The following is a 20454-nucleotide window of genomic DNA, read 5'->3' on the forward strand; positions in this document are numbered from 1 at the left end:
GATTGTACCAGGAACCATATTTGCGCACTTACACTAAAAGGGTGAGTTTATATTTTTCCTGTTTTGGCTAAAATGTCAGTATGACCTGGCAGGAGCACATGAAGGAAATTGTCAGTGGAAAAAAATTAAACCTTCTCTAGCCCCATCTTGTAACTCTGATTTGATGCTTAAGAAACCATCGCGCAGTAGGAAAAACAACAAATCAGAAACAGGACGTGTGACTAATGAGGTGACATTCAAGGTGTTGTTTAGAAAAAGAGCAAGCACAGAGAATTTAGCAACATTTCTGCTCAACAGGTACTTTTTTTGAGATTTTCAATTGATTGTATATTCCAAAACAATAAAACGTATGAGGCTTAATGTTATGGCAACACTTCATAATGGCAGCTGTGGAATGGAGGGATTGTTCACTGTTGTGGCTCATCAGAAACGTCTTTAATGTGGTCTTGGTCAGGGACCTCGTGTTCTTCCCCACCAACTTCACCCAAATCTGTTGACCTAACTTTGTGTGCTATGACACAGTCGTGGTGCAACAGATTTTTTTCCCCCACAAAGTTGGAAGCATAGATTTGTACATCATGGTAAGCTGAAGAAGATCGGTATTCAAGCAGTCCGGACCAACGCCTGATTAATTAATTTGAAGACATTTGTCTTCCTAATGTTTCCACTCGTGCAAACGGAAACTGCTTGTAAAAACGCAAGTTATGAAACGCCTCAATCACAAGCTCAGTAAAATTAACTTGATGATCCACTAAATGGAAGTACAAGAGAGCTGTGTCCAGCATGGTGATGACTACATGACACCTTCGCTCCTGCTGAGCCTGTCGAGCTCAGAGCCACAGTGATGGCTATCACGTTTGAACACACACCTACGCACACGCACAGGCACTCCACAGTGTAGGTCAACAGACTCCGCAAACACTAGATTCCCCCAAGGACCTGTACGTACACAGTGTCACACGCACCAAACACCATTGCATGTGTAACGGGTGTGATGGAGTAGGAGTGAGGAGGGGAGAGGAGAGGACTCAGGAGGGGTCTGCATGTGACCACAAATGGAGAGAGCAGACACCAGCTGTCACCTGCTTATGTCAGCCCTATTCTCAGCTCCTGTGTGTGTGTGTGTGTCACTGTGATCTCAGCTAGCCATGACTGGTTTCAATTACACAGCAAACTTTGACCCTTTGTAACTAAGCAGGGAGAGGAACTACTGGAGCTCGGAAGGGAGTGGTTCGTTCATTCGTGTACGGAGGCAATTGTGGAAGCCAAAAAACGTGAAATGCATTCTGCTCCTAAGTGCATTAAGCTAATCGCGGCCACAGCAGACTTACTCTTTTTCTGGGCGGTCCTCTGTCTTCATCCTTTTGAACCCGCCCCGATATGGCCACGCCTCCAGCTCGCCCTTGCCGGCCCCCTTTGCCCTCTCCAGCCGGAGGTCTGATGGTCATCCTGATCTCCGGTGGGCAAATATAGTTCTCGAGGTTCTTCGGGGGCTTCTTAGTGCGTTTGGTGGTCTGGATCTTCAGCTTTAGACTTCCTTCCTGGAAACTCGCTTCCTTGATGGTAAACTCCTGCTCTTCCAGAAGCCCCTCCCCGTGTTCTTCAAGCCCCTCCCCTTCACTGACGCCGCCGTGAATCACATCATCGCTACGTGCCAAGCCGATACCTCCCGCTCCTTCATTTCGCGCCGCCCCGCCTCCCTGTATCTCCGCCTCTTTGGGTCGGGCCGAGCCAACCGGATCCCGTGGCTCCATCCACTCTCCCGCCAGAGCCAGTCAGGATGGGGGAAGCTGTGGCGGCCAGCCAATCGGAATGAAGAGGATGGAGGTCTGTCGGCGGCCGGGTTGTTGTCAATCAGCTATTGGGGTCGGCTCGGTTGGCCCACTGACACGCTGGGAAGCCACGGACAATCTGAGGAGAGAGCAGGTGAAAGATACGATCAGCAAAAGAATGACAACTCCCTGAGGCTGCCTCCGCAACTCAGACCCTTATTAGCGTTAGCAGCTTGTTGTATGATATGTTTCGAAAAACACACAAACTCGCCACAGCATGCTGAAACGCTCTCATTTAGATTTTCTCCCCCAAGGAAAAACAAACTTTTTGCCTCACTTGACATCCTCTCCCCCCTCTCTCATCTTTCATCGCTTCTTGCTAATCTTCCCTCCCTTGCTCCTTCCCTCATTTGCGCCGTCTCGCATATGTGAAGCAAAGCTATGCAGACACTAGTGATCAGTTCAAAATAAGACATTCCTCTTCTCTGCTCCAAAACAAGGCTGAAGTTACCCTGAGGACACAAAAGAGGAAAAATGAAAGAAGCTGACTTCTGTTTTTTTTCTTCTTTTCACCAGAGCAGGCGAGGAGGGAGGGAATTACACTGGGGGAATGAGAAGGCAACACAGAAAGACGAAGGGAAGGAATCTAAATTCCTTCCCCAGATGTGGTTTACGAGCTGGCCTGGAAAAAAAAAAAAAAAAAAACAGTCTGAACTTTTTTACACATGCATGCAGTGGCATATCGACACGTTTGCATGGACAGAAAATCGTACTATGCGCACCATGGCAAATAAATAAACGTGCCAAGGAAAAAGTCCGAGGCTCTGGAGAAAGGTTGGCGGAAGCCATTTTGCTGAGGTAACTGGGTTTCCTTCCTTCAGCTTGGTGTGCATGCAAGCGTGGATTTTTTTTTTTTTAACACAGAAAGGAACCCAAATAAACACTGGCCTACACGTCTTTCGCTTTGGGGAATCCCATCAGTCACCGCGAAGCACGCCTGACATAGATACACACAATCCTGTGTCACACAATGACACATTGTAATTTTCCCATATTGACTTAATTACTCTGACTTCAGTTTTTCAAGTACAACTTACCCAAGTACACTTATGAAAGCTTTCGGACCTGACTATGACATCATAGAAAGGAAATAGACGGAAAAAACATGGGAGTTGGTCCTACTTTTGCAGTACAACTGCCCCACTCTTCTGGGCACGTTTTCGATTCCATATCGGGATATAATGACTCATGAAAAGGTGTTTCCAAAGACCTTTGTCCAGCTAGCATATACATTGTGAATGATCTCAGGACAAAAATGTGAGATGGAATAATTACCTGCTCCTTCCTGGTCTGTTCTCTCCGCACTAACAGCTGATAATACCCTACAGGCCTCACACCACATGCTTACAGTGTGATTGAATAATCATAATCCACAGCAGTACTTCAATAAGACCACACACAAACTGTGTGTAATCTACACACAGGCGGAGTATTAAGTGAATATTTTATTCTGCATCACCAAAAAAATAAAGCCTGTTGAGCCGATGCATAAAACATTCTTCGTAAAGTTTCAGAACACCCCTGTGTGGTATTAAGAAGCTGTAAAGAACCCTTGCGGCCGTTTTGCACGTTTAACCTTCTGAACTTGAACACTACTGACATCCATTTACTTTACGCATGGAATAATACATTTTAGGATTGATTTGCTGTCTTCCTGGTAGCCGGTTGTTGATATTGAAAGCAATGCAGTGTCACAGCCGAGCGTATTTTGTTTGTCGTTGGAGTTGGATTTGTGCTGCTTTTTTTGGCTGTCTGTAATCTCAGATGTCAACACCTCCTCCACAAGGGAGCCAAGCTGGGCCGTGTGTATGGCCCCACCGTTTTATCCATCAGTTACATCCATCAGTCAAATAGATAGACTCAGTTAAATGCAAAGTTTAAAACGGATTGGGACACCTGGTGGAAAATATAAAGTCGCTAAGACTTGAATTCTTCTTTTGCGACGTGTCCATCCATCCCAAAAACATTTAGGATAAACTTGTCAGTTTACGTATCGATGTGGTGCATGACATCACCAAACACAAATACTGTAACTTCAACCTATACGTCGACTAAATAGCTGAACGTAACATATTATAACTAGCATCTAATGCTGTTACTAGCTGGCGCTTTGGCAGCCACTTCAAAGTTGTTTGTTCACTTGAGCCAGCCTAGCTACTTTGTGGTTTTGATGTTAATTATGCAGACAGCTAAAGATTTACTTGGTTGTTTGTCTCTATTAAATTCAGTGGCATAAGATCAGACGCAAGCATAGTCGGTCCATGGGTAGACTTCAAAAGTCAACACATCCATAGTAGGTTAAAACCCGCATGACGCTGCGTGTTCTTCGGGAACTGCCCTGTCCCGAATGTCAGTTTGGTGACTCGCCCTCATGGCATGTGTGAAAGCCGCCCTGATTGTCATGTGACTGAACACAATGACAGGAAAAAGAGACAGCTGCCAACCACAACATCCCACACGGAGACATTTATGCACAGGCATCAAAGTGGAATCGACCCATTTCTACTACTGCGGCGTGACAGCAAAATGTCCACATGAATTATGACGATCTTCATTCTGGGTCATAACTGCGTAAACTACTTAGCTGGGTCATGACTGTGCCTCCTCCCCCATGTAGCTGCCCTAAGCTGTGTTAGCTCTCTGTTACTGGCAGGCAAGCATCGAGTTTATGTAAGTGTGACCCCTCCACGGGCCTCCCTCACCTAGTCCAAGCCACGCCGTCTCCTCTCGATTGCTCTCTCTCGTACGCAAACACTCACCTCCACATATGCGTAAGCGCCTCGGCTTGCCTCGGACAGCAGAGGGATTGTGAGAGGTCGGACTTGCTGCATAAATACTAGCTTTATTATGTTCTCCCAACTGCCGGCACTACACCAGGTCACTCAGTGAGTTGGATGTAAAAGGCTGCGAACGGGGACACATCATTTTGTCTCCTTCTCGCTCTGGAGACCATTATGATAAAACAGCCATGATGAAATGCAGATGGGCACAACTGAGGGGGTGAATGGTACAGACACACAGGGGGGGGGGGGGGGGAGACTGTGCGTGTGCATGAGTGCGTGTGTGTGCATGTGTGTGTGTGCATGTGTGTGTACGTGCATAGGAGAGAACAGGGCGAGAGAGAGAGATGAGGAGCGAGCGATGGCAGCAGAAACACAACCTTTTAAGGCTGCATACCCAGCAGCTCAGCGCTTGAGGTGGACTCACAAATAGCTCTCTCTCCCTCCCGCTTGCTCTCTTACTCACATTCTCTTTCCCTCTTTCCCTCTCTTTCCCTCTCTCTCTCTCTCTCTCTCTCTCTCTCTCTCTCTCTCTCTCTCTCTCTCTCTCTCTCTCTCTCTCTCTCTCTCTCTCTCTCTCTCTCACTCACTCACTCACTCACTCACTCACTCACTCACTCACTCACTCACTCACTCACTCACTCACTCACTCACTCACTCACTCACTCACTCACTCACTCACTCACTCACTCACTCACTCACTCACTCACAAACACACACCTGTATGGTTGTAAAATGTGAATGTCTTTTTTTTCTTTGACAAGCTGAGCTTCGACCATTTCAGTTGCAATCGAGAACAGTGCTCGTCTGCCATTTTCATTTTTCCTATTGCGCTCGCGTTTTCATTCCCATCTAATCACAAAAGCAATGTTTCTAGTAGACAGGGTCAATCTAATCAAAAGGGGTTTTCATACCCCGAAATCTAGGGTTGACATGCATCGTTTATTTATTTTTTATTTGATTTGAAATATATTTCTTCAGCTAGTTGCTCAATTTGTGCGGATCTGATCAAAGTGCAGGCAGGCTGATTCTGAGTGCCATGGATAAACGGTACGTGGTGGATGTCATCCTATTTCATTCATAAATATGACAACAAGGTCGGAAGGCAATCTGCAAGTGGCCACTTCACAGCGATGACCTGTGATTGCCCTTGCCAACTTTACACCACCCACCCGTAGAGGTCTGCTTATAAATATACTTTGCACGCTTCAAACTGCTGCATGAAGTCCACCATGTCTATTTCTGTTTCCACAATATAAAAAACTATGCGTCCTCGACACACTGATTTGACAGCGAATGAGACCAGCCGCTTCCATTGGCCTGGAAGCTAGTTTGTTCACACCCACTATGGCGCAAACAACCATCTCTAACTGTCCTTGGTTGTAAAAATACCAAGAAATAAATAAAGACAACTCCAGCCGTGTGCACAATTAGACTACACTTTGCGCTAGACTTGCAATGAACACAAAAATAGAACCCTTAGACTGGGTTGCGGGCTTGAGAACCAAAACAGTCTGCCTGAGTGGTTGAAAATGCAGCCTGTGCATGCCTGTCTGCATGGTTGCCAGTTTGATTCCCCTGGCTGGCAATCGGTCACTTATCAGTACCCAAATCCTCCACCTCTGTTCCAAGCAAGCACTCACATCTGATTTGCCCTTGATCAAGACCCCTAATTGCACCCCTCTGCGCTGGAAAAGTCCCCACTGTGACACTGTGTACTTGCTGTGCTCACTACTATGATCAAATGTGGAGGAAAATGAATAAAATGCATATACATGATAGTAAAACGGTCTGTCTGAAATTCAGAATATAGGCATAATCTATAATCCGATTAACTGGGAGTTACTAACTGTTGGCCAAAATGTGCAGCTCTCTTTAGAACTGAATTGAGTCTGTTATGAAACACAACATGCTCACGACACCAGCAGATGAATGTTAACATTTAACAGCAGCACAAGCCACAAAATGGCTGTCAGCAAAACACCTCTGCTACTCCCTCCTCCTCCTCCTCACCTCTCTCCCAGCAACCTGTGTTGGTTTGCCTCATCTCAGTGCTACCTTCACCCCTTCTGCCCCCTCCCAAAAGGTGATCCAGCACTGATATTCCGCTAAGAGAGCCTGTCAACACTCAGGTTTGCCCTTGAATGCTGTTCATATCCCCCCAACACACTTTTCCTATTATCCTATTTCCAACCGAGGTATCCAACTCACATGGGGATGCATCTTATTGATTAGTCATGCTTTAATTTAAAGATCGCACGGGCAACCCTTCACCTAATAAGGGATTTGTTGTCGAGCATTCTTTAACACGGCTAAATGCCACTATAGTTTTACCTGTATCTCATTAGTTCCACCTCTTTACAAGCACCTTTCTTCATATGCTTGTCATCTTTATTTTTCTAGACCTCACACACCGTATATCCCACAGACCTGACCGATTTTCCACACTTTCCCCGGATAATTCATGCGTGTCTATTTATCTTCCAGAGCTGAGGTTTGTGGGGGATGCTGACAGCCACTGCTTACTTGCCTTTCCCTTTTAGGCCTCACCTGCAAAATATTTCTGGGCTGCAGCGTGTCACAAGCCAGAGAGGCCACATGAAACCCTTCAGAGATGCTGATGAATGACGAATGAAAACAAAACACCCGTGATATACGGTGCCTTGGAGGCCAATAATTAGGGCTACATTAGTGTACACTGTACAAAGTACCTCGTGGGGTGGAAGTGGGCTCCCACTGCGAGTTCCTTCATCCACTCGAGTGGCAAAAGATTGGAAGAAACAGGTGAACATCAGGGGCTGAACTACCTTGTGACCAACACCTTACCCAATGCCCTTAATATTTTCTGTTCACTGTCATTAACCACATTAATCCAAAACGAGCTGCACAGACGTTAAAACTCATTTTTAAACGCATACCTCTGTAAATCGCAAAACAACTCAGTCTTAACTTTGACAATGCGGATATTGATGCAGGTGTCATAATGTTGAATGTGCGTGAGTTTACGTCATGTGACATCCAGTAAATGTTCTTCTCATTTTATGTCCCTTCTGTTGGAATTAGTATCATGGGGAAAAAAAGGCAAATGAAAATTAGATACAACCCTTGGTTTTGCATTTGCTGATATCTCACGCAATAAGCAGAGATCTAACATCATATCAAGCACGTCGGTGATTCTGCCAAGTTTGTGCAACTTTAGAGGCACATTTTGGCCCAGAGACTTTTCATAAATTCAGAATCTCACAGTGTATTTCTTGCAACTTAAAATCCATCCATCATTAGTACCTACTACTTCACTCTGAGCGCAACAGTGTATTTTCTTCCCTCAAGGTACAATTAATACTAATATACTCCATAGGTTAAACTACTGGCTTCCAAAGGAACTGCAGTATTTCCAATCGCAAACAAGCATAGGTATGTTCAAAAAACTGTAAAAGTCAGGTTCCGAATCCCCATCGTTGCAGTTGCCGGTCACGATATCACATTAAATATACAATTAAGGCAACAACAACAAATACAGAAACGACGCAGATTATTATGTTCAAAATTTGCAGAAGAGGTGTTTTCAGGTGCAGGAGGAGGCCACTTACCCATGTCTAATGTTGTCACACACTCAGCTCTGACGTGTAAATTATTTATCAAGATCATTTACAATCCATTTAGACACATTTTTACACAAGCGACGGATGAGATGACAGCCTCCCGGGGAGCTGTCACACGCTCCTGGAATATACTTGGATGCTTTTTGACACAAAACCCCGAGGAAAATGGCGTCAATGTTGCTTTGCAAAAAGGAAAAAAAAAAATTGCCAAATGGGGTTATGCAGCCGATGTGATGACAGAAAAAAAAGAAGCCACCATGGGAGGAGGAATCCAATTAGAAACGTTTATGTCCAACTCCAAGCTGAAAGAAGCTCTCTCCAGGGCCCTGTGCGGCTTGCCTGGCGGCCGGACAAAAAGCGTCCCCGGGGCCCCTTGCAGGACCGCCGGCCACTCGTGAAGCTTCAAGTTAAGATCCCTCACAAATCCGTTCCACTACGCACGCGAGAAGGAGAGGTGCGAAGGCTATTACCGCAGTCAAAACAAGCCCGCATCCGTCTTCGAGCTTCAAGGAACCGGCTCAAAGAAGACAAATGTCAGCAACAAGACCGAGTTTTCAAGCCCAAGCGACAGTACGGAGGAGTCGGTATGGTCGAAGGTGGCTTTCCCTCCCGCCGCTTGCATAGGATCAAGGCTCAGGCTCTCTGCGATCCCTCGCTCTGCTTTCCCGATCGGTGAATGTTAGAGCCTGGAGCCTGCTGTCTGGTAATGATCTCACCCAGCCGAGTGAGCTGCGCTGTGGTCGAGCAGAGGAGAGCAGAACAGCACGGACCGAAGGAGCGACATCGCCTCCACCTGGATGAAACTAGCCCTGCGCGTCTTCTCAAGATCAGAAAAAGATCCTCCTTTCCCTGATGTTTTTTTTTTTTTTCCCGGTGATCACCATCTGAAGTGGTCACTGAGCTCCCTGTAAAAAGTCATTAAAACAGGCCACGCTCCATGACTAACTCAACTCGGTTTGCTTTCAGATCAATATTCCCCATGAAATGATTTGAAATGTCCCTTAAAATCCCCACCATTTTATGTTTTTAATAAAAAAAAACAACAACACTCCATCATAAAATAAAAATACAGCGGAACCCTGCGTATTTGTTCATTTATTTTGGAACCTACCCGCTGGTAATCATGGAAAAAGCCACCTACATGTATTTGAAATTGAACGTTAAAGCCCCGCTTAAGGGTGGGCTAGACTGATAAATAGGGGGGGCTGAGAATTTAATTTCTAAGGATGTCCAATAAAATGCTGTAGGGTCTCAACTGGGGCTACACCGATTTCTGATGGGGGGGCCCCCAAAGCACCGGTGTGGCGCCATCCCTGGTGGTGGGTAGCCTACTGCCAAATAAATAAATAATAAATAAATAAATAAATAAATCGTCTGAAATCTTTGACAACAGCATAAGCAGGAAATAAATGGGTGGTAAGTTGCAAACAGGATTACTGTATTATACGGAATACTGAATTTCCCCCTGATAATGATCATAACTTAGAGGTAGTATATAGCACATTTTATTGGTATTATGAGATTTGTACTTCCAGATCTGAATTATATGACTTTTTTTGAATCCCTCCCAAAAAGAGGGACCTCCATTTAAATGCACTCTCCTTTGTAGTCTCTTTGGGTTCTAACTAAACGTATAAATCTCATCATATGCTGTTTTATTGTGTATTTTTTATGAGATACACTATGCAAACCCTTGGGTGAACCAATAAACATGTTTTATTGTCTTTGTCTCCACAGGACATGTTTGGCTCATTAACCACGACGAAAATGACTATAGATGATGCTGATAAGCATGGCGTAATTGAACATGTGTTCAGTGAGACTATACAACAAGGTGTTCTCATTCTGGTGGTTTTGACTTCTAATTTCCAGCGACAACCCAGTGAAAACGCATTTGGCCTTTGATGGTTCCATCAATTCATCACGCTCAAGTGTTTCATTCCGTTTGTGGTTGAATGCTAAACTTGACCTTTCATGTGTGAAAAACATCCCTTTAACATTAACAAACAATGCAAATTGTATTAGGTGACCTTTTGTGTCACACACCCACTCACATTTTTACATCTATTTATTTGCACCTCGTAGACACAGTTTTAGCACTTACAAAAAAATAAAACATTTGAAATCAATATTTAGCCAAGATAGGAATAATTCTGCTCTCAATGCAATAGGAGTGTGTTAGAGCTTAGACACGCTGACTGTTGTAATTCACTACCAGACTCAATAAACTATTCAGTCATCCCTCTGGCCAAGACACATCTGCATTTGTAATGTTTCTCCAACCATTAATTATTAATTTGTCACCCGTCTGTCAGTGTGTACGTGTGTGCCAGTGTTCCCGCGTATGTGTGTGTATTGATTTGGGATATGTGCAAGAATACAAAGAGACCACCGAGACTCGAGAGGTCAACAGCTGCTCCTCAACAACCAATCAATTGCTGTGTATCAGAAAAACACAACACACAGATACGCGGACACATACAGATGGCACTCTTCCTTCTCAAATGTGTTGCCATGGAAACCGGATACAGGCAGCCAAGAGGGAGCAGTTTCCCTGCTTAAAATTGTAAATATTGAATTATGATGGCGTAGAAAGAGACGCGGACAACATTTGTGCTTGAATGATCAAGATGATCCTTTCGTCTCTATTCACAGCTACAAGAAATCACTCGTGCACGTAAAGTTGAACATATCAAGATGGATGTTTCTTTCCGATCCAGTCATTTATCGGACTGCATAGTACACACTTGTCTAATTCCTTCATCTTTCTCTCCCTTCATTGCCTCAAGTAGGACTGCAAGTAACAAATTCCTCCTAACTGATTTGCAATGCATAAAAGTAAAAATCCCTCACGCTCACTTAGCCCCAATCATGCAGCGTAACGTGGCAGTAGTTTTGTCATCGGTTTTAGAAGTAGCGAGCGAGAAGAGAGGATGCGTGGAGCTGGGGAAATGATTTAACAATTATTTAACACCTTGGCAAATATTTGAAATGAGAAGCATCAAGAGATAAATTACTATGAATAAAACAGTCAGGAAAGCTCATAATGAAAACACTAACGCCACCTGGATGTTCATGTGCGCATGAGTGTGTCTGGAAAGAGAGCAGTGAGAGTCATTATGCTAACCTTGAGATGACATTGTGAGAGTGGAAAAGGATCCCATCAATGAAGGGCTTTTCTCAGGGAGTCCACTAATCTGAAAGGGCAGCAGAGGGTTCATCAGCGCCGGGAAACCCATGGGACTGACCGAGTTAATGGGTTGGCCCAGACAGAGGCATGAGTGTCGATGTATTAAAAAAAAAAAAAAAGGTCTGGCACAGTCAGTGATTTTGTGTGTTTGTGTGTTGGGAGCATAACATTGCGATTTGTGCTTGTGTGTATGCAAGTCAGAGGAGGCGAGAGCGATGCTGACAGAGTGATGAATTAATGGGACGTGTGACAAGGTTGATTAGCAAGGCCTCAGCGATCTAGCTGGGTTAATGAAATAAATGACTCCTTGGTAACACAATCGCTTGTCCCTGATACACTGACATAAACCCGTATCAAACTACCTTCGACATGACCTTCTACACAGACAATTGACGAGAATACATTGATAGCGTTCTTTCAAGTCAGGCACTTTCTCTCACTTCTTGTGGACATTCACACTAATTTTCCTTTTAGTCTACAATTAGACCTAAAAGGTTAATTTAGCTGAAGCGCTTCACAAAGCCGCTTTTATATACCAATGGACGGTTGCTCCAATGCAAGGTGGTGCCAAATCGGCGTTAAGATAGTTTGAATTTTTTCGAGATAGTTTTCATTTTGACTTGTGTTTTTTTAAAGTTTGTTTTAATGACTTTTTAGAGCAGTTTTATCATTTTTTTAACTTTGCTTTATAGTTTTTATAAGTTGAAGTACAAGTGTTAGTTTTTTTACGAAGCTGTGGGATGTTTGAGGGCAAGAAAAAAAAAGTCACAATAAGTACATCATGTGTAATGAAGTAAAAGTTGACCTTCCTTCTCCTTCTCCTTCTTTATATGACCGAATCGTAATATCACTCTAAAAGCTTATTCATGGAATTAACTGACAAAGAAGACATTTTTGCTATTTACAGTAATTTGCTTTAAAAGGAATAATAAAATGTAGTTTCCGTGAGTAATTTTTTTACAAGCACTCGTATTTTTTTTTATCTCATTCACACCTTCCCCCCCTAATTTTAGTTTTCATTAAATATCATAAACACACACAGACTCAAAGATATAAATCCCTCTAATGAGAGTGATAACCATGTCTGACAGGAGCTACAGACCACAACCAAAAAAAGCAATGCAGGTGGTAACCAAGACAACGGTAAACACCACCTTAAATACTTCTAACTGTGGATTCCATGCTTTCTCTGTCAATCTGAAGAGATGACACTGCTCCCATCCCCCCAGCACTCACCAGGACATTATTATAATTTTGCTGTCTCTCTGTACGCCAAGCTCTCAAACGGCCTCATTTTGAAGTCCTGCACAATCGTGTGTGCTGATGCGCAGATACTGCACAAAGAAGATGGCAAACCAAACTTGTCAACATACTTGTCTACAAATGATATTCTGTGGCTCTCCCTATCCCTCTTCTGCCTAAAACAGTTGCTAAAATTGTAGTGAGCTGCTCTAATCATTGGTACTGATATAGCGCTTGTCCTCAATAGGATCACGCTAATTTAATTAATAACTAATAATTAATCAGTACTCAAAAATACACATATTTTATTCATTGCTATGTTAAAAGTGGCCATCAAACCCTCTTTTCAATGATTGTGCAAATCAGTTCATTAATTTAATTTAATTTAATTTAATTTAATTTATTTTATTTTATTTTATTTTATTTTATTTTATTTTATTTTATTTTATTTTATTTTTCTTAAAGGTCGGTGGTAGCGGTCTCTGCTCCCTCTCTGCGCTTGTTTGTGAGATTACCAACAGCAGGTCTAACCCGTCATGCAAGATTTACAGTGTTCACAAAACAGAAAAGAAAAAAAAAAAAATCATTCTTGGTTATAAGAAATTAATTTCTGCTCTGTTCTACAAACATTACTTTATGCTCTGCAAATGTGATTATTTTTGCAATACAGTAAGTTATTTTAAATAAAAAAAATTAGGTTGTGTAATAATCCGATTTTTTTTCTCAGGAACCAGATTGGGTTTGCCGTAGCATGTGCGAACTTTCACACCGGTGACATTCAACACGAAACATCCTGTTGCATTTGAAGTGCACGTGGACAGAAGCTGCTGCACTGTGGGAGCATCTACTTTGAGAAACACACACAGCAGGTGTATGAAAAACACACTGCTGGGCCGGATTGCAATGACTCACTCATCGCCGTTGAAACATTCAGTCCGAGCTTGAAAGCGCTTTTGAAAATGTCTCTATCAGCATGACAAGCACACAGTGGATTGTGGCTGATGATTGAAAACAAGCAATGGAAAGAAAATGTGTTCTCTTCAACAGAACCTTTATCCATCCATCCCCTTAATGCACCTTCTTACATACAAAAAAAGAATAAAAATATAAAAATAGTATCACATAACAGACAGAATGAGTTAGACAAAAAAGTTTAAAATGCGTATGTAAAATATGTGGTAAAAGGTTTATTTTAGTGATATGTGCTCTTTTTAAGATTTTATTTATAAATCATTTAAATTTAATTATTTCATTAATGATTAAAAATCTTATTGAATGCATATTTTGAATCCCAAATCAATACCCCTCAATCCCAGCAGGATGCACCTTTAACATACCCCTTCACCTCCGACCCCTGACGGATGTTGCTCAGTTTTTTTGTTTGTTTTTTTGTTAACAGAGGTTGCTGGGTGTGCCCCTGCTCAGGTGGATGCCTGGGGTTGCCAACCCTTTGACCCCACCCTCGAAACGCCCCTGCAGGTCTCTTGATCACGTAACTGCCGGATTGAAAAACAGAGTGGGCCGCATGTGGCACTTGTGATATTGTTTGTCCACCCCTAACATGAATAAAAACATTTGCTTACGCCGTGGTGCACTAGGTGATCGAAAATATCTACTTTTGGTGACATTTTTATTTGGTAGTGTTCTGTGAGATTTTTTGTCGTCTCAATAAAAGTCGGGAAACTGAACTGAAGCCTGATCTAAGATACTCAAATCTTTTTTTGTGTGTGCACGGGTTTCTGTGTTGTGGCCACATTGTATACTGGCAACAGTACCTCATGTGAACATTCTCAGCCTCCCTGAAACAGGATGTGGTGCGACGGCAAGTACTCGCTCAACAACACCCACTTCCTACGGATTTGATAAACAGCCTTGTGGTTTCACCCCCCCCCGCCTGGTATGCATGCACACACACACACACACGCGCACACACACACGCACACAAACACACGCTGCATCACCATCTGCTAAAGTGACACATAACCAGAGTGAGTTAGTGTGCATAACGTTACCGTTGCTATCATGAGATTTACTGTGACAAACTATATAAACGCCAGCAGAAGCACTTAGGCCTCTATAACTCAGCCACCTCTCCTCACATACGCGGCAATCACAGAGAAAGACATGAGAGGAATGAGCATAAGAGCGTGCTCAAATCATAGCCGAATTAGACAAGGGTATCAACATGTCACATTTGTTTTAAGAGTCAGTGATCTAAGTGTTTTTGAGTTATGTCTACTACTGGACAGTTATGTTCCACATAAAGGTCCGCCTAAGTGTCTCTAGAGGTTGATAATGGGATGCCAGGAAAGACTGCTGCGAATGTCTGAAGAAGAAATGCTTGCATGAGCACATACTGTGCTGTCAGTCACGTGTGTGAGCTGGCAGGATGCGCCTGCAGTAGAGGAGGGGTGTATTAGGCCTGCTTATCCTTCACACTTCTCTTGTCAAATGTAACATGAAAATGAAAGCTGTGGGGGTGAGGGGGGGAGGGGGGTGTTTGTGTGAGAGAGAAAGAAGCAGGGAGGGTCATAAGAGAGGAACCCTGCCTAATCCTGTGGGATGTGAGGGCATCTACTGTGTATGGAGATGGCATGTTGAGATGTGTTCAGTGGTGCATGGATCACAAAAACTCTCTCACTGACAGAAGATACTCCCAGGAGAGCCATGTCAAGCTGCTAAAGGAAAAATACATTTACATTTTTTTTAGGATGAAATGTGAGCAATTTAACAGTGCTTTACATTAGCTGATCAATTATTTGCAAATATCGAAAATTCTGGACCTTCACTAGGATAATTATTCCGTTTGTCAATTTTCATCGACACACTTGGGCATTTATTTGTTGTGGTTTGGTTTTACTTTGCATTAGAGAAACTGCATTGTATCATACAGGAAACGGTTCTAATATTTTGGAGCTGCTTCGGGAAAGGGAGTAAGTTTTGGGATTGTTCGATTGGTATACAGACATGTATGTTTATTTTACAGGTTGTAGTGTTGATGAACAATTTAACAAAAGATTGTATTGAAGTTCAACAGTAAGACACATTTAAGTCTTAAACTACTACTAATATCCAAGTTGATGCTTACGTCACCTTCACGCACTGTCATGGCAAGCCGTTAGGTGGCGGTGCTGGATCAAATAAGCCGTTTTTTGTTTTTTTTTAACCCGGAAACACTATTTATGGACTTTTAACAAGGCGGAAGTTGACATTCATGGAACAATCAGTAATATTTTACCGTGATGGCGCTTGACGTAAAGTCCAGAGCCAAGCGATATGAAAAGTTGGATTTCCTTGGAGAGGGCCAGGTGAGTGGTCTTGATCTGTGTCAGTTTTTCACTCTTAATGTCTGTTTATTTTCCAGGCTGTGGCTTTCTGCTTGCATGGCACCACGCTAGTAGCATTATAGCAACCCGGTTGTTAATGTCAACAAAGCATCTGTGCTGCACACTGGGACTCACTGATGATCAATATTTCTTTCGACAGCAGTTTGTTTGAAATTATGTCAATGCCAAAAGAGACCGCCTTTCCAACAATCCTTATTTTACATCTAAATTGTGTGTTATAGCTGATTATGTGATACTAGTATGGTTTACTTGTTCAGTTTACACGGGACGATGAGTTCTTTTACTCACCACCCTCTTATTATTTCCAAAATCTAAATACTGTCTGTTGTTTCTCGTGGACACGTGAGATGATCAACTTTCTGGCAATGGCGTGCCGTAATGTATCACCACGTCCAATCAAATTGCTTTATTATCATTGGTGTGCTGCTTACAGCCCATAGGGGGCGTATGTGCGTCGTTTCTCTATAGTCATAGAATGAGTGGAATTTTAGAGATCATGAGTGTTAAAAAATTCCCTCTGTATTATTAAATCAAACCCTTTATCCGTCTCTCTTCTCTAGTTTGCCACAGTGTACAAAGCAAGAGACAAAACAACGGACACAATAGTTGCCATTAAAAAGGTAAAACATTGAGTTCTCGCATTTTCAAGCACTTTGGGCTGTTCTGTACTGTATATTAAATGTTTTTTTGCCCCCTCCCCCATATTAGATTAAAGTTGGCCATAGAACTGAAGCTAAAGATGGTGAGTTTTGACTCAACTTCCAGGTTGTGTACAATATGTGATAAGGCAATTCTGTAAATGCATCTATGCCTATTTATGTTTAAAGGTATCAACAGGACTGCTCTACGAGAAATCAAGCTACTGCAGGAGCTCCACCATCCAAATATTATTGGGGTAAATATATTAATATTTATAGTCTTGTAATCACATGTTTTTTGACTCATAAAGCTGTATAACTTTGTTTTTTAGCTGCTGGATGCATTTGGGCACAAATCAAACATCAGTCTGGTTTTTGATTTCATGGAAACTGATCTGGAGGTACAACTTTAGCTATTTTTAATGCAGTGTATGGTGTCACACATTCATCAATTTCAAATCTGTCTGTAATTAGCACTGTTATGTCTCCTAGTTAAAAATCGCCATCTCTACCATCTGCCATTGTATTGCATATGCTGTTCATAAATTCTTCATAAAATCCAAAGATGAGCTGTTGGCCCACAGAAATTTGCTTTCACGATTGGTTTCAACTTTTTTTTTTTTTTTTACACCTTAATGTCACACGTCAGAGAAAATCAAGAGATTTTTAGAGGCTCAACATTATTTTTAAAGGCTCACATGATTGACAGAGGACAATGGAATTAAAAGAAAACCAGTACAACCATGAAAGCAGTACAGTATGTTTTCCCTTTACAGTTAGCATACGCTGCCCTTGATAAAGGCACACCTCTCGTAAATCATAATCAAGATTACAGTACTTTAAAAAAAATCAGTAACATTCCACTCTTGGTGCTAACAGTCAATTGGTGCCATTATCCGCTTGTATGAAATATGATGCTGTACTCAAGGTCAGTGCTAAAAGCATATTCTTCGGCATTGTATTCATTGCCTGGAGATAACTGTACTGTGGGAGTAAGAGTGAGAGCTACCAGACTGTATTTACCTTATGGTCTTATTTTCCTCTCTTCCTCTCTCTCTCTCTTTTTTTTTTTTTTAAGGTGATCATCAAGGACACCAGCCTGGTTTTGACTCCAGCCCACATCAAAGCGTACATCCTCATGACTCTACAGGGATTGGAATACATGCATCAACATTGGGTTTTACACAGGGTAAAGGCAAAATATAACATCTATGCACATGTTATGTTTCTAGTGTTAAATTACAGATACCATTAAATGTTGTCTTGAATGACAGTTGGTCGAGAAGGTCATTGTATGTCAGGGAGGAGGAACATAGTCATACAGACTATACTTGACATTTGCTCTTGAATTTCCAGGATTTGAAGCCCAATAATCTGCTGCTTGATGGTAATGGAGTGTTGAAGTTGGCTGATTTTGGTTTGGCCAAAGCCTTTGGCAGTCCGAACAGGGTCTACACCCATCAAGTTGTGACCAGGTCTGTGCTGTTGTATGTAAACTAATGTGGGCAGGGCCAAGGGGGAGAATCGTGATTTTTTCTTTTTTTTTTTTATAATTGTCCCAAAGGAAAATAAACAAATATTTTCAGTTGCATTCTAGGTGTCACCCCAATTTGGAAGTCTATATTTAACAATTGTGACAGATTGAATACTTAAACAAAACAATCCACCAGCATCTTGTACCTAATGCAGTGGCCAAGTGCGTGTTGGTAAACAATTTTCTATCCTTTCTAGGTGGTACCGCTCTCCCGAGCTTCTTTTCGGTGCCCGGATGTATGGAGTAGGTGTCGACATGTGGGCGGTGGGATGCATCTTGGCCGAGTTACTCCTCCGGGTACCCAAATAGTTTATGAAGGAGCATGTGAAACGTTTTATCTGCATTAATAATGCAAATATGTGTTGCTTTTAATGTAGATACCATTTCTTGTTGGAGACTCTGATCTTGACCAACTGACCAAGATCTTTGAGACTCTTGGGACACCTACTGAAGAGACGTGGCCGGTATGCCCCCCCCCCCCCCCCCCCCCTTGGTTCTTTTTTTTTCTTCCCAAAATATCATTGCATTTGTTTTCCTTTACAGGGAGTAAGCAGTCTACCAGATTATATGCCATTCAAAATATTTCCTGGCACACCTCTTGAGCACATATTTAGTGCAGCGACAGATGATTTGCTAGAGTTGCTTCATGGCCTCTTCACATTTAACCCCTCAACTAGGACCACGGCCACTCAGGTGATCTTGGAGTCCGTCTTTAAAAAAAAAAAAGCATAGTTTTAGTTTTCCAAATGTGGTGCAACTTGCAAGGTTATTGTTTTAACAGTGACACTGTAATGTTTATCCACATCAGGCTCTGAAGATGAAATACTTCAGTAATCGGCCCGGTCCCACACCCGGCCCCCAACTTCCCCGACCCAACTGTTCAGCCGAAATTCTGCGAGAGAAGGAAACAGTCGGTCTCAAGAGAAAAATAGAAGGCCTGGAAACAAGTAATAAAAAGACAGACTTTTATCTGATATTTTTACCTTTAACACAACCACCACCATGATTATTTGGCTTCTATAATTCAGCACTTTCATTTATGAGCAGCAAGAGATTTACAATTGTATATTTTACATCATCCAACTCACAACAAATAGGACCAAGCCTGGAGGATCTTTTCAGCAATGCCTATTTATACCAGGCGTATAAATGGCTTCATTGAAAGTAGCAATTCCAAAGGGTGTTGGCTGCACGATGCATCACACAGTGGAGGCGAACATGCACATTTCTGCAGTTTAAGTGGATTGTGGGAGGGCATGTTTTCATTTGGTGTCTGTGGGAGTTTCAAAGCTTTTCCGGCTCCTTCTGTGGTTTGGAAAATATGGGGGTTGGCTATTCCTTATGGTGGAAGCTCCTAGTTTATTACAGACAGATAATTTAAAGACACAGATGGTGTGTAAAATGGACATTACAAGTTTGTGGTGTGTTTAGTTATTGTTGTTTACAGTCAAAGATGCACTCATTCTCTGAATTTTCTCTCTTTGATTTTCAGCTACCATGAAGAAGTTGATATTCTAAGGACTGATATGTGCTGTGATGTCAAAAGTACTGCTGAATCCTGCAGAGGATGAACGGTTCGACCTGTGGTCGGCACTCACTTCTGTGATGCCTGAACTCCAGCTACCAACCTGCTGGATTCTTTATCCATCCTTCTGTGACTGAAAAAGAGAACGACCACACTAGCAAACCTATGGTAGACTGTTTTGACAATATGGACAAAAGTATTGGTACATAGTCATTACACCCACAGAGCCACATATTCCCCCCCCCCCCTAAAAAAAGTAAGGTGACAGATGGGCCTCACCTCACCATCTCTGTTGGTAGTAGGTCAATCTAGTCAATCTAGCACACCAAACTCCGCCTTTATCGATTGACCATGTTTTTTTAAGTGAGCCTCCGTCATACTGGAATGACCTTGGAAATGCAGACTATATGTGCTGTATAGGAATTGATATTCAGAATGAATTCAGCAGTGTTGTCCAAGCTCCGATTGTCTCTTTGACCAGGGAGTATGTCTCAGTACTTTTGTCCATATTTAATTATATTATTTTTGTACATAAAACTAATAAATGGTGCAAATGCATGACCTGATTTCTCTGGAGCTATTACACATGAAATAAATTGTAATAGCATGATTACAACTCTCGACATGTCGTTTATTACCATTTATTGCGCTTGGTGGGGAAAAAGACCTTGCTAACATACACCTGTTGGGCAGCTGTGGCTCAGTTCATAGCTGACCCAAATCCAATGACACCTCACCTGTTATTGATGGGACAGTAGGATGCC

At 42.5% G+C, this 20454-nt stretch overlaps 2 protein-coding genes across 2 annotated transcripts in view; one reads left to right on the top strand and one right to left on the bottom strand.

The window, feature by feature from the left end:
* setbp1 (SET binding protein 1) overlaps positions 1-9015 on the bottom strand; it is a 34911-nt gene extending 25896 nt beyond the window's left edge. The window contains exons 1-2 of the mRNA XM_049763831.2: positions 8203-9015; positions 1332-1911 (exon numbers count right to left, since the gene is read on the bottom strand). Of these exons, the coding sequence (XP_049619788.1) occupies positions 1332-1754 (423 nt within the window). The 5' untranslated portion in view covers positions 1755-1911; positions 8203-9015. The remainder of the gene's footprint in view (positions 1-1331; positions 1912-8202) is intronic.
* A 6812-nt stretch (positions 9016-15827) lies between these two features.
* On the top strand, positions 15828-20306 carry cdk7 (cyclin-dependent kinase 7). The gene is made up of 12 exons (XM_049763850.2): positions 15828-15954; positions 16554-16613; positions 16702-16735; positions 16821-16888; positions 16964-17032; positions 17710-17820; positions 17988-18106; positions 18363-18462; positions 18543-18629; positions 18709-18858; positions 18974-19112; positions 19658-20306. The coding sequence occupies exons 1-12, from the start codon at positions 15889-15891 to the stop codon at positions 19681-19683; spliced, it is 1029 nt and encodes a 342-aa protein (XP_049619807.1). The 5' UTR covers positions 15828-15888; the 3' UTR covers positions 19684-20306.
* The last annotated feature ends 148 nt before the right edge of the window (positions 20307-20454 follow it).

Source organism: Syngnathus scovelli, chromosome 3 (genome assembly GCF_024217435.2).
Source record: "Syngnathus scovelli strain Florida chromosome 3, RoL_Ssco_1.2, whole genome shotgun sequence".
Lineage (NCBI taxonomy): Eukaryota > Metazoa > Chordata > Actinopteri > Syngnathiformes > Syngnathidae > Syngnathus > Syngnathus scovelli.

What these genes read in the sequence shown, in the direction of transcription:
- cdk7 (XM_049763850.2), top strand. Translation starts at nt 15,889, where the DNA reads ATGGCGCTTGACGTAAAGTCCAGAGCCAAGCGATATGAAAAGTTGGAT. An exon ending in AACATTGGGTTTTACACAGG is followed by an intron (nt 17,821 to 17,987) that starts GTAAAGGCAAAA and finishes TTGAATTTCCAG; the next exon opens with GATTTGAAGCCCAATAATCT. An exon ending in CTACTGAAGAGACGTGGCCG is followed by an intron (nt 18,630 to 18,708) that starts GTATGCCCCCCC and finishes TTTCCTTTACAG; the next exon opens with GGAGTAAGCAGTCTACCAGA.